The sequence below is a fragment of the Suricata suricatta genome, chromosome 7 (genome assembly GCF_006229205.1).
Source record: "Suricata suricatta isolate VVHF042 chromosome 7, meerkat_22Aug2017_6uvM2_HiC, whole genome shotgun sequence".
Taxonomy (NCBI): Eukaryota; Metazoa; Chordata; class Mammalia; order Carnivora; family Herpestidae; genus Suricata; species Suricata suricatta.
The window spans coordinates 71,846,662-71,860,009 of NC_043706.1; the positions used below are offsets into that span (position 1 = coordinate 71,846,662).

General features: G+C 34.2%; 1 protein-coding gene across 1 annotated transcript in view; it reads right to left on the reverse strand.

Annotated features, from left to right (window-relative positions):
* ME1 (malic enzyme 1) overlaps nt 1-13,348 on the reverse strand; it is a 182,782-nt gene that overhangs the window by 142,241 nt on the left and 27,193 nt on the right. Inside the window, exon 3 of the mRNA XM_029945152.1 lies at nt 9,433-9,582. Coding sequence (XP_029801012.1) covers nt 9,433-9,582 — 150 coding nt within the window. The remainder of the gene's footprint in view (nt 1-9,432; nt 9,583-13,348) is intronic.

Sequence of the window (13,348 nt, forward strand, 5' to 3'; positions counted from 1 at the left end):
AAACTGACATGTGTTTGTATGTTTGGGAGAAGGAGTAGGAATTTTGATGAGATGTGTCATCAAATCACTTTAAATCTGTTTAAAATCCTTACTTGAAAATATATTATTTTTAATAATTCCCAAAATTATGATTACAGATGTAAGTAACAAACTTTCTGAATTAGAAAGCAGGTTTTTTTCTTTAAATGAGATGTAAGTTAGTTGTGAGAGGTTTGAAGTACCTGGAATTAATCATTTGTAGGATGCTCATTTAAGAATTCACTGAATTTTCTAGTTAAAAGTGACCTTAGAATTCAACTACTTCACAATCACACTCAATGCAAGAATCTCATTTATAATATATCACCAATAGATTATCCAAACCATGTGAATCTTTCCAATAATGGAGGGTAAGGAAGTCTATTCTAATGACAGATAGTTCAATTGTCAGAAAAATCTTCCTTTACATTGAAATTAAAGCTATATCCCCATAATATAATGTCCATTCTCTGATTTTAGCTCTACATTGGAGGCTAGAACATGCCACATGAAAATCTTTCAAATAATTGAAGACTTAGCTATATCCCTTTCAAATTTTTTTCTTTTAGGTTAACCATTTCTATTTTCCCTAACCCTTTCTAATATAACAAGTTTTCAATAACTATTATTGCTTTGGTCACTCTAGTCTGTTTGCCAACGACCCTGAAAAGAATGGCATCCAAAACTAAATGCAATATTCTTGATGTGATCTGGGTATGTCATGTAAAGAACTATTGCCTCCATTTGAAAAAAAAAAAAAACTTTATTCTTAGTAATAAAGACACAGATTAATAACCTTTCTTAAAAATACATGATGATGCCCTAATTAATATATTTAAACAAATACTGCTGGAGATAAAACTCAGCAATTTTTCTTAATTCTCTGTATGCTGTGTATAAATTTAAATCAAAACACCTGGATGTACCACACAGATTGTAGCAGGGTGATTTTTGGATCCTAAACTTACATTTCCATTCAAGTTTTCCACATTTAAAATCTCTACATGAATATGGAGACTTGATGAACTGTTACTTTACACTTTTAAGGGTCTTTTACAGTAAAAGATAAGTTTCATGGCCTTGCTGAAGAGATTTATAGGTCTAGGCATACACTTAGACATCTTAGATCTTGATATGAAGAATTAATGTTGAATCATGCCTACATTTTTTCCATTCTCTAAATTTTTCCTAATTATAGCAATACTTAGGAAAGAAGAAAGTTTGTAATTTTAAACCACCTCTGGGCACACACTAGATTTCCAGGACTTAAGATATAGGATACTCTGCCTCAACTCTTATTAAGCACAAGTCACATATACATTTTAATAAGTATTGCATTTAGTCTGCTCAGAAACAAAAGTTAATTTGAATTACTAGTTCAAGAAATCATCATCTACATCTCCCTAATAAATTAAAATCATTTTTTGCAAACAATTGTCTTTAAAAAATCAGTTGAAATAATACGTAAGAGATCTGATCTAGTCCAGACATTCCATCCAACTTGTTTCAAATCTTTGAAGAAAAAATTCCAATATATAGTGCTTTTTCTCATACTTTAAAGTGAAATAGATGCAAATATTAGGCCTTTTTCAAGAGACAGGAGATCAATTAACAAAAGACTATTCTGAAATATGTATAAATCAAAACCAAAGGTTTATTATTGTAGGTAAATGGTGGAAAAGTTTATTAATCTCTAACATTAATTTGGTTTCTAGAAACATTAAAAAATTAGTTACTCTTAAACATTAACCATTTGAGTTTCTAGAGATACAGAAAATTCTAAGACAGTAAAAGACAAAAATTATGAACTAAACCCAGAGCTTAAAGCCAAAAATAGTCCCTGGTTCTCAAAAGTATTCTACATATTTCTAAAGGTTCTGAAGTGGTTTAATGGAAGAAAGCCAAATCCAGTCACGAAGAGCCCTGATCTGCCCAAGCACCTCTTATATCCCAAAACTCCTAGAGGGGTAGGACCTGCTCTCACTCCTTCCCAGAAACCCTACAGTGCTGAGAGGGAAGGGATCCAGAACTGCAAGAGCCATCTATTAACCTACGGGCCCTAGATCACTTGGCTGCTTATATCACATGGGTTCAGTAACAACTAGATAAAATTTAACTATTGAAAAGTGCCACAGCCTTACTTCAAAGGTTCAACATTCCATTTATAGCTATTAAAACTATCTTTTCCATAAGCAAATTAAACTATAATTAAGTACTGAAGTACTTAATTTATAGCTTAATAGAGCTTAATATATTATATAATTAATATAGCTTAATAAAGTGTAATTCTCATCATATTCCTTATAGGACATCATAAAAATAGAGAAGGTTTAAGAAAACCAGGTAGGGGTACCTGGGTGGCTCAGTTGGTTAAGCACCTGCCTTCGGCTCAGGTCATGATCTTGGGATTCATGAGTTCAAGCCCGTGTCAGGCTCTGTGCTGACAGCTCAAAGCCTAGAGCCTTCTTTGGATTCTGTGTCTCCCTCTCTCTCTGCTTCTCCCCCACTCACACTCTGTCTGACTTGCGTACTCTCTCTCTCAAAAATAAACAAACATTTACAAAGATTAAAAAAAAAGCAAACCAGGTAGATCTAAATTGAGAAAATTTAAAAAGAATATAAAGTGTTCATTCTAAACTTAAATGATAATTATTATTGTTATAATCTTCACTACAGAGTGAGAACATTATTGGGTTAAAGCAGTATTAGCTCTGGAAAGGTTTTTACATTGATTCCTATCAAAACTAATACTCTCACCCTATAAGACTATATGTAACACTTGCTGAACTTTTGGCACATCTGCAGATACTATATTTCCATATGAGTAAACAATCTCCATTTCTAATCATGGTCTAATTATGGGCTTGGTTCTATATTACTAGGCGTTCATTCATCCTCATATAAAATTGAGCTTGGGGATATAAAAGCTTAGCCCTCATAATTTAAATAACAAATATTCTAAGTCCTTTTTGGAATTCTAAAGGAAATATGTATAAAAACAAACTATAAATATAGAAAAACTATTTTAGTATTCTATTTTGGTTCATCTTAATATTTCCTTTCATGCATTTCTCTAAGAATGATCTGGGCAAAAAATAAAGTAAAAAAATAGAACATCTTATTGACTGACTCTGACAATTAGTCTAAATGATAATCTCCGTCATTGTCAAAATCAAAACAGGTACCATTTATGCAGCATACATTATGTGTGAGTTAAAATACAAGGAGCTTTAACTATATTATCTACTAAGTTCCAGGTCCATACATTTAATTGCCAAATAGATTTCCCTACTTGAAAGTCCCACAGACATTTAAAACTAAACAGTCCTGAAAAGAACTTTCTATCTGCCTTACAAACATATTCCATTATTCTGAAACTTGGTGAACAATACTATCATCCACTGAGTCATCAAGAAACCTGGGAGTTATGGGGTGCCTGGGTGGCTCAGTTGATTAAGTATCTGACTTTGATTCAGGTCATGATCCCATAGTTCATGAGTTTGAGCCTCGCATCGGGTTCTATGCTGACAACTCAGAGCCTGGAGCCTGCTTCGGATTCTGTGTCTCCTCTGTCTCTGCCCCTTCCCTGCTCACACTCTGTTTCTCAAAAATAAGTGTTAAAAAAAAAAAAAGAATCCTGGGAGTTTTAATGATATCAGTTGTAACAACCACTACTTGGGGACACTACTTTGTGCCTAGAATTATGCAAGGGATATTAACTGTATTAAATATAGCACTATCCTCTGAAAACTTGCAAATTAGGTATCACTCTAACAAATCTTACAGTAAAGCATCCTGTTTAATTTCAGTTTATTCAGGTTTTCTTTAATTAATCTGAGCACTGATTGTTTTTTTCACTATCATTTCTGGCAAACCAATCAATAGTATTAGTCAGATCAAGCTTTGGAAATAACTTTTTTTTTTAAACACTATCACCAAACTGTTCTATTAGCTCATCCTTTTTACCAAAATCATATCAGTGATCTACTAGACAAAGATGAGTAGTTGAAAGGTAGATTATAGAAGCTTACAGTTGTATTGCCTCTATGTAGTCAAAATTTTACTTCTTCATAGCCTGATTGCTCCAAGTAAGTCCAACTTCTTTCAGATCAATTATTTATGAAACTTAACCTGTTAGAATATGTTTAAATAGCAGGAGAAATAAAGAACATACCAGTATTTTGTGCTTTTTTATAATAATAAATGGAGTCATATTAAGTTGCTATTTCTAGGAGATACCAAATAACATATTCAGCACTAACCAGGCACTAAGCTTAAAAGCATGGGAAACAGGAATAATTTATAGAATATGATCCCTTCTCTCTAGATGCTTACAATCTAGTTGGGAATAAATAAGTAGTAAAATGCCAACAAGGAAGACCAAGAAGAGGAAAAAAAAAAAACTGAGCTCATGGATAAAGCAGATTGTGACTGCCAGCAGGAAGTAGGTGAAGTGGGTGACAAGGTTTAAAAGATACAAATTTCCAGTTATAAAATAAACAAGTCATAGGATGTAATGTACAGCATGGTGACTACAGTTAATAATACTGCATATAATAATACACATTTGAAAGTTGCTAAGAGAGTAGATCTTAAAAATTCTCATCACAAGAAAAAAAATTTTGTAACTATGCATACTGATGGATGTTAACTAGACCTATTGTGGTAATCATTTCACAATACACAAATATCAAATCATTATTTTGTGCACCTGAAACCAATATAATGTTATGTCAATAAAAAAATAAATTAAAAAGTGAAATAAAACAGACCAAAGTACTCTGATAGAACATTAGAAATATCAAAAGAAGGAACATGATTAATTGCCAAAGGTATGGTAAAATGATATGTAGCTATTAAGAGCTTGTAAGAGAGAGAGAGGATTCTTGGAAAATGCAGTGTAATATATAACACATAAAAATATTTCCAAAGAAACTACATAAATCTGCTTTAGCTATTTTTTATGTATACCTGCATTATCAATTTGCACAAAATTTTTCTTGTAAAGAAGTTTTAGAGAATACAAGTAATTCAAATAACACGGGAGGTTCAGCACTCTGCAAAAACACAAAAAGAATCATCTCTAGCTCCAAAAATCACACCTCTGTCTGCAAATTAGCCACAACTGGATGTGCTAACATAAGCATATTGCAATATGAAATACTGAAAATTCTACAAGAATTAAAATGTTATGGGTACATGGGAACAAGATAATCCAAATAAACTCAACATTAAAAAAAATCATTATCCATAATATCTTGAAAAACACACACAAAGTATCGATGCCAAAGAAAAAAGAAATTCCACACAAGACTAATAAATGGATACTCTAGCATCATACCTTAGGAAAAATTATGTTGGCAGTTATTTATTTAAGAATTTATTTTTAGATACCTAGCCAGATATTAATGCCACATTCAAAATGAAAAATAAATATCTAGTCATATAAAAGTATCATATTGAGCAGGGAAACTAAGAGGGCCCCATGAAAAACTGCTTTATTCACTCTTTTCTCTTATTTTCTGCTTCTACTCTCACTAGGACCTACAGCCCACCTCACTACACATACCTCATATGTCTTCCTTGTAAAGGTCAAGGGTTTAATTATTTCTTTGGAGTCTTTGGGCACAATATATAACACTGAAGGAGTGACCAAGCAGGGTCATCATGAATGTTTTCCAGGATCACTGACTCAAGACCCCTGGCTTCAGGACACAAGTGACTTACGGAGAACATCTAAACTCTCTTCATTCCAGGATTACTGAGAAGATCCGAGTACCAGATCCCCATCCTCAATAAAAAAACCCAGGCCCCAAGCAAAGATGAGGTTCACTCTTCTTTTCTCAGCCTCCCAGAGACTCTGTCCATTTCTGCACTCTCTCTATACCTTTAATAAACTCTGCTCTTATTTCCTCTTGGATAGTTTGATTTCTATCCTGCAGGAAGTCAAGAATCCTCTTGACTGGTCCTGTGGGACCTCCTCCTAGGTCCGCAGACCCAGCCAACCTGCATATATTTCATTAGGATATATATTAGAAAGTATGAGATCAAAAGATACACCTGTTTGCAATTGTATTAAGCTCAATACTTATACTATTATCTCTTAACTTTCACTTACTATGTTTCTAATTGCTACCCCCCAATTATACAAAGTAAATATAACAAGAGGTATAATCCTCCTGTTCATTTTCTGAATGTCTTACAATACTTGTTTTGCAGTAAGAAAGATCAAATAGACATTTGTCAATGTTGATTTTATTTTTTTTTAATGTTTTATTTATTTTTGAGATAGAGAGAGACAGGAGCATGAGTGGGCAGGGGGAGAGAGAGAGGGAGACACAGAATCGGAAACAGGTTCCAGGCTCTGTGCTGACAGCTAGCTCAGAACCTGGAGCCTGCTTCACATTCTGTATCTCCCTCTCTCTCTGACCCTCCCCTATTCCCACTGTCTCGCTCTGTCTCTCAAAAATAAATAAAGAACATAAAAAAAAATTTTAAATAGTCTATATGTTAAATGAGGCCTGAAAGATCCATTATTATTCAAACACAATCACAATTTCCTGTCCAATTAAATACAGTATCTAAATATATGCCACAGAACACATTTTTCAACAGGTTTCTTTTTTTATAGTCCAAGAAGAAGCCAGGAGAATGATTCCATTTAAGAACTTCAAAATCATCAAAAGCTTAGGAAGATAGACACATTAAAAATCAACATGAAAGAAAACTGCCATAAAGCGAGCATACAGAAATGGTTTTAGGAATTTTACTTTCTGTTAGCAAAGCATTCCTTTACCTAAATTTCAAATACTTTAGATAAGTTGGAAGAATAATAAGATGACTATCTCCACTTAGATTCAACATTTGTCAGCATTTTGCTACAAATGCTCTGCTACCTCCTGCCCCATCTCTGCCTCTTCCCCTTCCCTTAATCTATCAATTTATTTGTTTCTGGCAAAGCACCCAAATCAAATATATTAATACTTCTAAAGAAAAACAGATAACACTACATCAGATAAATACTATAAATATCTTTATATAAATCCAGTTCCACTATCACTAAATGGGTTCAGACAGATTAAGTTTTATACCAAATTTAAATTTTTTAAATGTAAAGGATGGTGGGGCTGCAGTTTAATCCCCATGTTAAAGAGGAGGAAACTAAGGCATAGAAAGGATAAATAATGTATTCAAGACTAAAACAAGTAGCAAAACCAAGTACGTAAAAATAGGCAATCTACTCCAGAGCCCATACTTAAAATCACTGCTCTAGGAAGCCTCAAATCCAAAGGAAATCCTCAGGACTTTATCTATCCAGAATAATTCCATTACCCCTAACTGCAATGCTGGCCTCATCTGGACACCATCCTCTCTCACTGGGTTTATGACAATAACCTGCTACTCAGGCCATCTGATTCTTCTACCCATTTGACTAAAAGTAAAAGCTAATATTCTTTAGCCTCCAAGACATACAGGTTCTGTGCCCTCTCATTAATCTTACATCAGTCACTTCACCTACCACTCTCCCCACTCTCACATCACCACCGCCCTGGCCTCTATGCTGCTCCTTGTCCCCAGTCATGTTCCCACTCAGGGCCTGGCACATGTTTCCTTTTATATCTACAATGACTGTCCCCCTCAATATTATGATATCATTTTCCAATGGGGCCCTACACTGTCCACTTTATTTAAAATTGAAATTGCCCCCCCCCACTAAGCAATGGACTCTCCAAATGCCCTTTTCCTGCTCTAGTTTTTCTTTCCAACATTTATTACCTTCCAACATCCTAGAAAATTCACTTATTTTTTATTTATGTATCTTCTCTGCTATTAGATTTACAGGTATATGAATGTATGCTCAGCCCTTAGAAAATCATCTAATGCATACTAAATGCTCAAAAAGTAATTGTTGCTATTGAGACTTCTATGTCAACTTCAACCCAAATACTTTGAGCTATACTTCTCTACATCTCTTATAGTTAGCCTTTCTCAGTATATCCCAAAAAGTTAAAATTTCAAAAAACTGCTTAAATTACATTTTAAAACAGCCAAGTGCTATACATTTATGCCTTAACTAAGATTATTCTTAGAAATACACTTTATAGACATGGAGAGATGTTCATATCACTCACAGAAGGCAGGTAAGGAAGAGCTTATATAGTATGATCCTTATGTGTATAAGGAAAACAGTATATATTTGTGTGAATTTAAGGGTTTTCTGGTTTGAGGACATTAGGGATTTCCAAAGCATTTCTCCCGTCTGCATATTTGTATTTTCTCATTTTTTCAATAATGAATATGTATTGTTTGTATGATTAAAAAATAAATATACTTCTATACCCACCAAAATTATTCTTCACAATACAATTACCAGCTAAAACCTAACTATTGTTCTATTAATAAAATATGTATCCACTGTTAATACAGCTATTTTATAAATGTAATATAGATATGTGCTATTAATGTAGTTTAACAGACCATCTACAGATATTTAATCATTTTCTTCACACAAGGGATGATGCTGTCAATTATTTTCTTTATACAAAGAATAACATGGCACAAGTGTGCTAAACATTACCAATATTATCTATGGGAAATCCACATATTCAGTCTAAGTTTCAGGTATTATCTTTGTGCTAAATATTACCAATATATCTATGGGAAATCCACATATTCAATCTGACTTTCATATATTACTTTTGAAACACTCCTTTCAATGGCAGTATTTATAATAAGCATTTTTATTTGTGGTATAAACTTACAAACAGTTTTTATCTTTAAATTCAAAACTACAAGCATAAATATATTCAACTTGAGCTTCTGATTTTGCTGCTGGTAAAAGTATTAATATTTATTTCAACTGTATCCTACTTCAAAAGTATTTAAAGTAATATGATAAAGTTTTAAAGATTTAGAAAAAGTATATTCTACATTTTACATATCTTTAAAGGTGACTACTATTTCACTTAAGGAAAATCAACAAAAGAGGTACTTTATTTTTTTATTTATAATTTTTTTAAAGAGCTACTTTAATGCCAACTCAATTTAGAAAATACTCATTTTCAGAAAAATTTGAAATCCTTGTTTTAACTTCTAAAATGGATACAAAATTGTGTTAATTAACATTTCAAAGTCAAGCTTAATAATAATCAATTTCTTTACAAACAAAAACCAAGTTCATTTATTTTCTATAAAAGAAAACCTAAATTGGCTTATAATACTTTCCCATGATCATAAATCTAGAAAGAAAATACTATATTTTTTAATGTTTACATATATTTATATGTGAAGTTCTTTTAAATGAAATTTGATTTCAATTATTCCAAAATTCCATTCAATAATTTTTCTTAATTATTATAACAACTTAACAAAAAAATTAAGACCGAAGTGTATTTAAAATGAAAGTTTACATACCTTGGCTTCCGAAATGCTAAACTATATTGTTGGCAAGCCAGACCCACAGTAGGAGTATAGACAATAGGCATGAATTTCTCAATGTCAGACATTAGCACTCTGTAAAAGAGCTTTTCATTTCTATCTTGAAGATCCATTAAAAGAAGATACCTGTGGAAATTGGACATATTGAGATCTATATTCCAACAAGTCATGAAATAGCTGCTTAGATTTTTAATGATTTTTCAACAAAGTATTAAGTATTTTTTAGGTCGCAAGGAAAACATCTGATCTAAAAGGACTTTAGAAATATTCTTAAACACCTGAAAGAATGACTAACCATAAACCAAATGAATGTTTGTCATTCAAACATTAAAACCACTGCTGCAACAGCAGTTTTACTTAATACCTGTAAAGATTTTACCCCTATTTTAAAATGAAAATGCCACTACAGGTAGAATTTAAGTATTAACTTAGTAAATAGACTTCATCCTTTAACTTGTAGTACTAAATAACCAAGGGAAATGACAAGTAGACAATAAGGTAGGCCTACTAAGGTAGGCAAGTTTAAGAGACTTTTCTTACCATTTTATCAAATAGTCTTTTTTTTTCTAGAGGCATCTCTAGCCCAGAGTTATCTTTCTAAACACCAACCTTATCATGTTACCTGTGTAATTCACAGAATAACCCCCAAACTGCTCAATAACAAAGTAAGATAGTCTTGCAAAATTGTACTTAACAGTCTTACCAGCCTTTTTAGCTTGATCTTCATTCCCCAGAAGAGTTGAAAATGCACAGAATTGGGAACCAGAGATACAAGGATTCTAATGTTTGGCAAATAGATGGGTTACACCAACCTCCATAAGATTTAGGAAGATGGTGACTTTCAGGCATGCTTTTAAAACTGATTTAGTAATGTGGAAATCATCATTGCTAAATCAATGATCAATTCTCAGACCTCATTTTATTCTACCTCTCAAAATATCTGACAAAGGTACCTTTCCTTAGAGCTTAATACACTCTTTATACTTGACTTCTGGGCCATTATATTTTTCTTGTTTATCCTCCTGTCTTACTGGTTATTCCTTTCCTGTTTTGTTGCTGCTTCCCCCTCTTTTCTGAAAGCTAACTCTCATCTCTAACATATTAGGAAATTAAGTTGGCTTTACCCTTAATATATTCCTAAAATTGAAACACTTTCATTGCATCCTGGGTCCAGGCTCTTGTATTAGTAATTATTATTATTGTAATAGTCTCCTAAATATTCTTCCAGCCTATACTGTATTCTCAACGTTGTAGACAATCTCCTTGAAAGATAGATTGGGTCATGTTGATCTTCTGTTCAAAACCTTGAATGGCTCCCCATCTCACTCAGAGTAACACCAAAGCCCTGTAGTGACCTTTAAAGCCATTCGTAAACTATCCACCATTAATTTGTTAATATTCCTTCCAACCTACCATTTTGCCAATGCTCATTCAGATCCAGACACAGGTCCCCCTGCTAATCCTGGAGCATACCAGCTGGAGAACACTGTTTTCCAGATTTCCTCAGGGCTAATGGCCTCACTACCTTTGATTATTCGCTCATAGGTCATCTTCTCAATGAAGTCTACCCTGATCAATATAACAACGTAATAATGCAAACTAACTATACCATCCCTCTTATCCTCCTTTTTTTTCATTAGCACCTGTCAATTTCTAGCATATTAATTTATTACTTTACTATTTAGTATTTAATAATTTTTAAAAATAATTTACCTAAGTTCCATGAGGAAAGAGATCATGGCTTATAATCCTAATGTCTAAAAGAGCACCTGACACTGAACTGATGCTCAATAAATACTTGAGGAACAGTCTCATGGTAAAAACATGAATATGACCAGCTCTTACAGAGCTAACTGGCCCAGGAAAAATATAAAGTAAAAAACATCTGAGTCTGAAGGAAAGACTAACAGAACAAATGAAAGAGATTGTAAAGGAGTTCCAGAACAACAAACATTCACATTAGGCAAACAGGTCAGCTTCTTCCTCAGCTGCCCATCACCCATGGGCTCATGAAAAGTAGCTATGGCAGTGATAGAGATATCCATGGGTTCAGCAACATGGACTTCCATTCATCAAGACCAACCTAGCTACAGACACTGCTGAGTTCCACATCTGCCAGCAGAAGAGACCAATGCTGGACACCTGATACGGCACCATTCCAAGAGATGACCAGCTAGCTACTTGGTAGCACGTTGATTACGCTGGACTGCTTCCAAAATGGAAGGGGTGGTAGTATTCTTTTTTACTGGAATAGGCACATATTACGGATAGAGATTTGCCTTCCCTGCACACAATACTTCTGCCAAAACTACAATCCATGAATTTACAGAATGCTTTAAACACCATTATGGTATTCCATACAGTATTTCTTTCTTTTAATTAAGGAACTTACTTCAAATGAGAGCAAATGAAATGTGGCAATGGCCCATGTTCTTGGAATTCACTGGTCTTACCATGTTTCCCACCATCCTGAAGCAGCTGGCTTACAGAATGGTAGAATGGCCTCCTGAAGACTCAGTTATAGTACAAGGCAAGTGGCAACACCTTACAAAGCTGGTTCAAGGTTCTCCAGAATGCTAGCTATGCTCTGAATCAGCGTCCAATATATGGTGCTATTTCTCCTATAGCCAGAATTCACAGATCAAGGAATCAAAGGATGGAAATGAAAGTGGCACCACTCACTATGACCACCCCCCATCCAGTAACCCACTAGCAAAATTTCTGCTTCCCATCCTTGTGAACTTATGCTCTACTGGCCTAGAAGTCTTAGTTCCAAAGGGAGGAATGTTTCTACCAGGAGACAATGGTTCCATTGAACCGGAAGTTAAGACTACTGCTAGCCACCCTGGGCACTATATGCCTCTGAATCAATGAGCAAAAAAAATTACTTTTCTTTTGGGGTGGGTTGGGATGGGGTGATTGATCCTGACTACCAAAGGGCAACTGGACTGCTACTTTATTATTATTATTATCATTATTATTATTAATCTCTTCAACCCCACACCAGCAAGGAATCCTGCCAACAGACTGCCTTTGGATTTGAACTACAACTCTCCCTTTGTTTTCCAGCCTGCCAGTCAGCCTACAGATTTAGGACTTACTTAGGCTCCAATCATGTAAGCCAATTCCTTAAAATAAATAAATAAACAAGCAAACAAATAAATAAAGAACCAGCAAGTTATGTGTGTGTATATGTTAGTTCTTTTTCTCTGGAGAACCCTGACTAATACAAATACTTACTAAGTATTGGTTTGCTACCTCTTCTAACCTTTGCAACAATATTTTCAAATAACTATTACTTCTTTTAACCGACAAATGAAAAACCTGAAGTTTGGAGGGTTTCAGTACCTTAATAAGGAAGGGCCAGGTCAAAAGCACAGGGCAAGCCATGCACAGTGATCATGGCAGTGGATGCAGCAATTTGCTCAAGGCCCCACTGCTCATGAAATAGAGCCAGAATTCCAACCAAGGGCTATGTAATTCCAAAGGTAGGAAAAATATTACCTTCAGTTTTGTGCAGGCACAGAAGCTGAATTCTAAAAATAAGTGACCCAAATTTGCAGTAGTGTTAGAACCAAGCTTGGAAGTTGAAAAAATATGCTTTTATCTACAATGAAGTTAGAGTCTGATTAAAAGCCACTAAGACCTGTTTGCTCTGTCTCAAATGGCATTTCCTGGCATGCCTGGGTGGCTCAGTTGAGCATCTGATTTTGGCTCAGGTCATGATCTCACGGTTCATGAGTTCGAGCCCCCCATCAGGCTCTGTGCTGACAGCTCTGAGCCTGCTTCAGATCTTCTGTCCTTTAGAGCAACCATTTGATCACAAGAGAAAAGTAGTTTCTCTGAAGATACAGTTTAGAAAAGAAAACTTTATGTTCTTCAAATGTTGGTA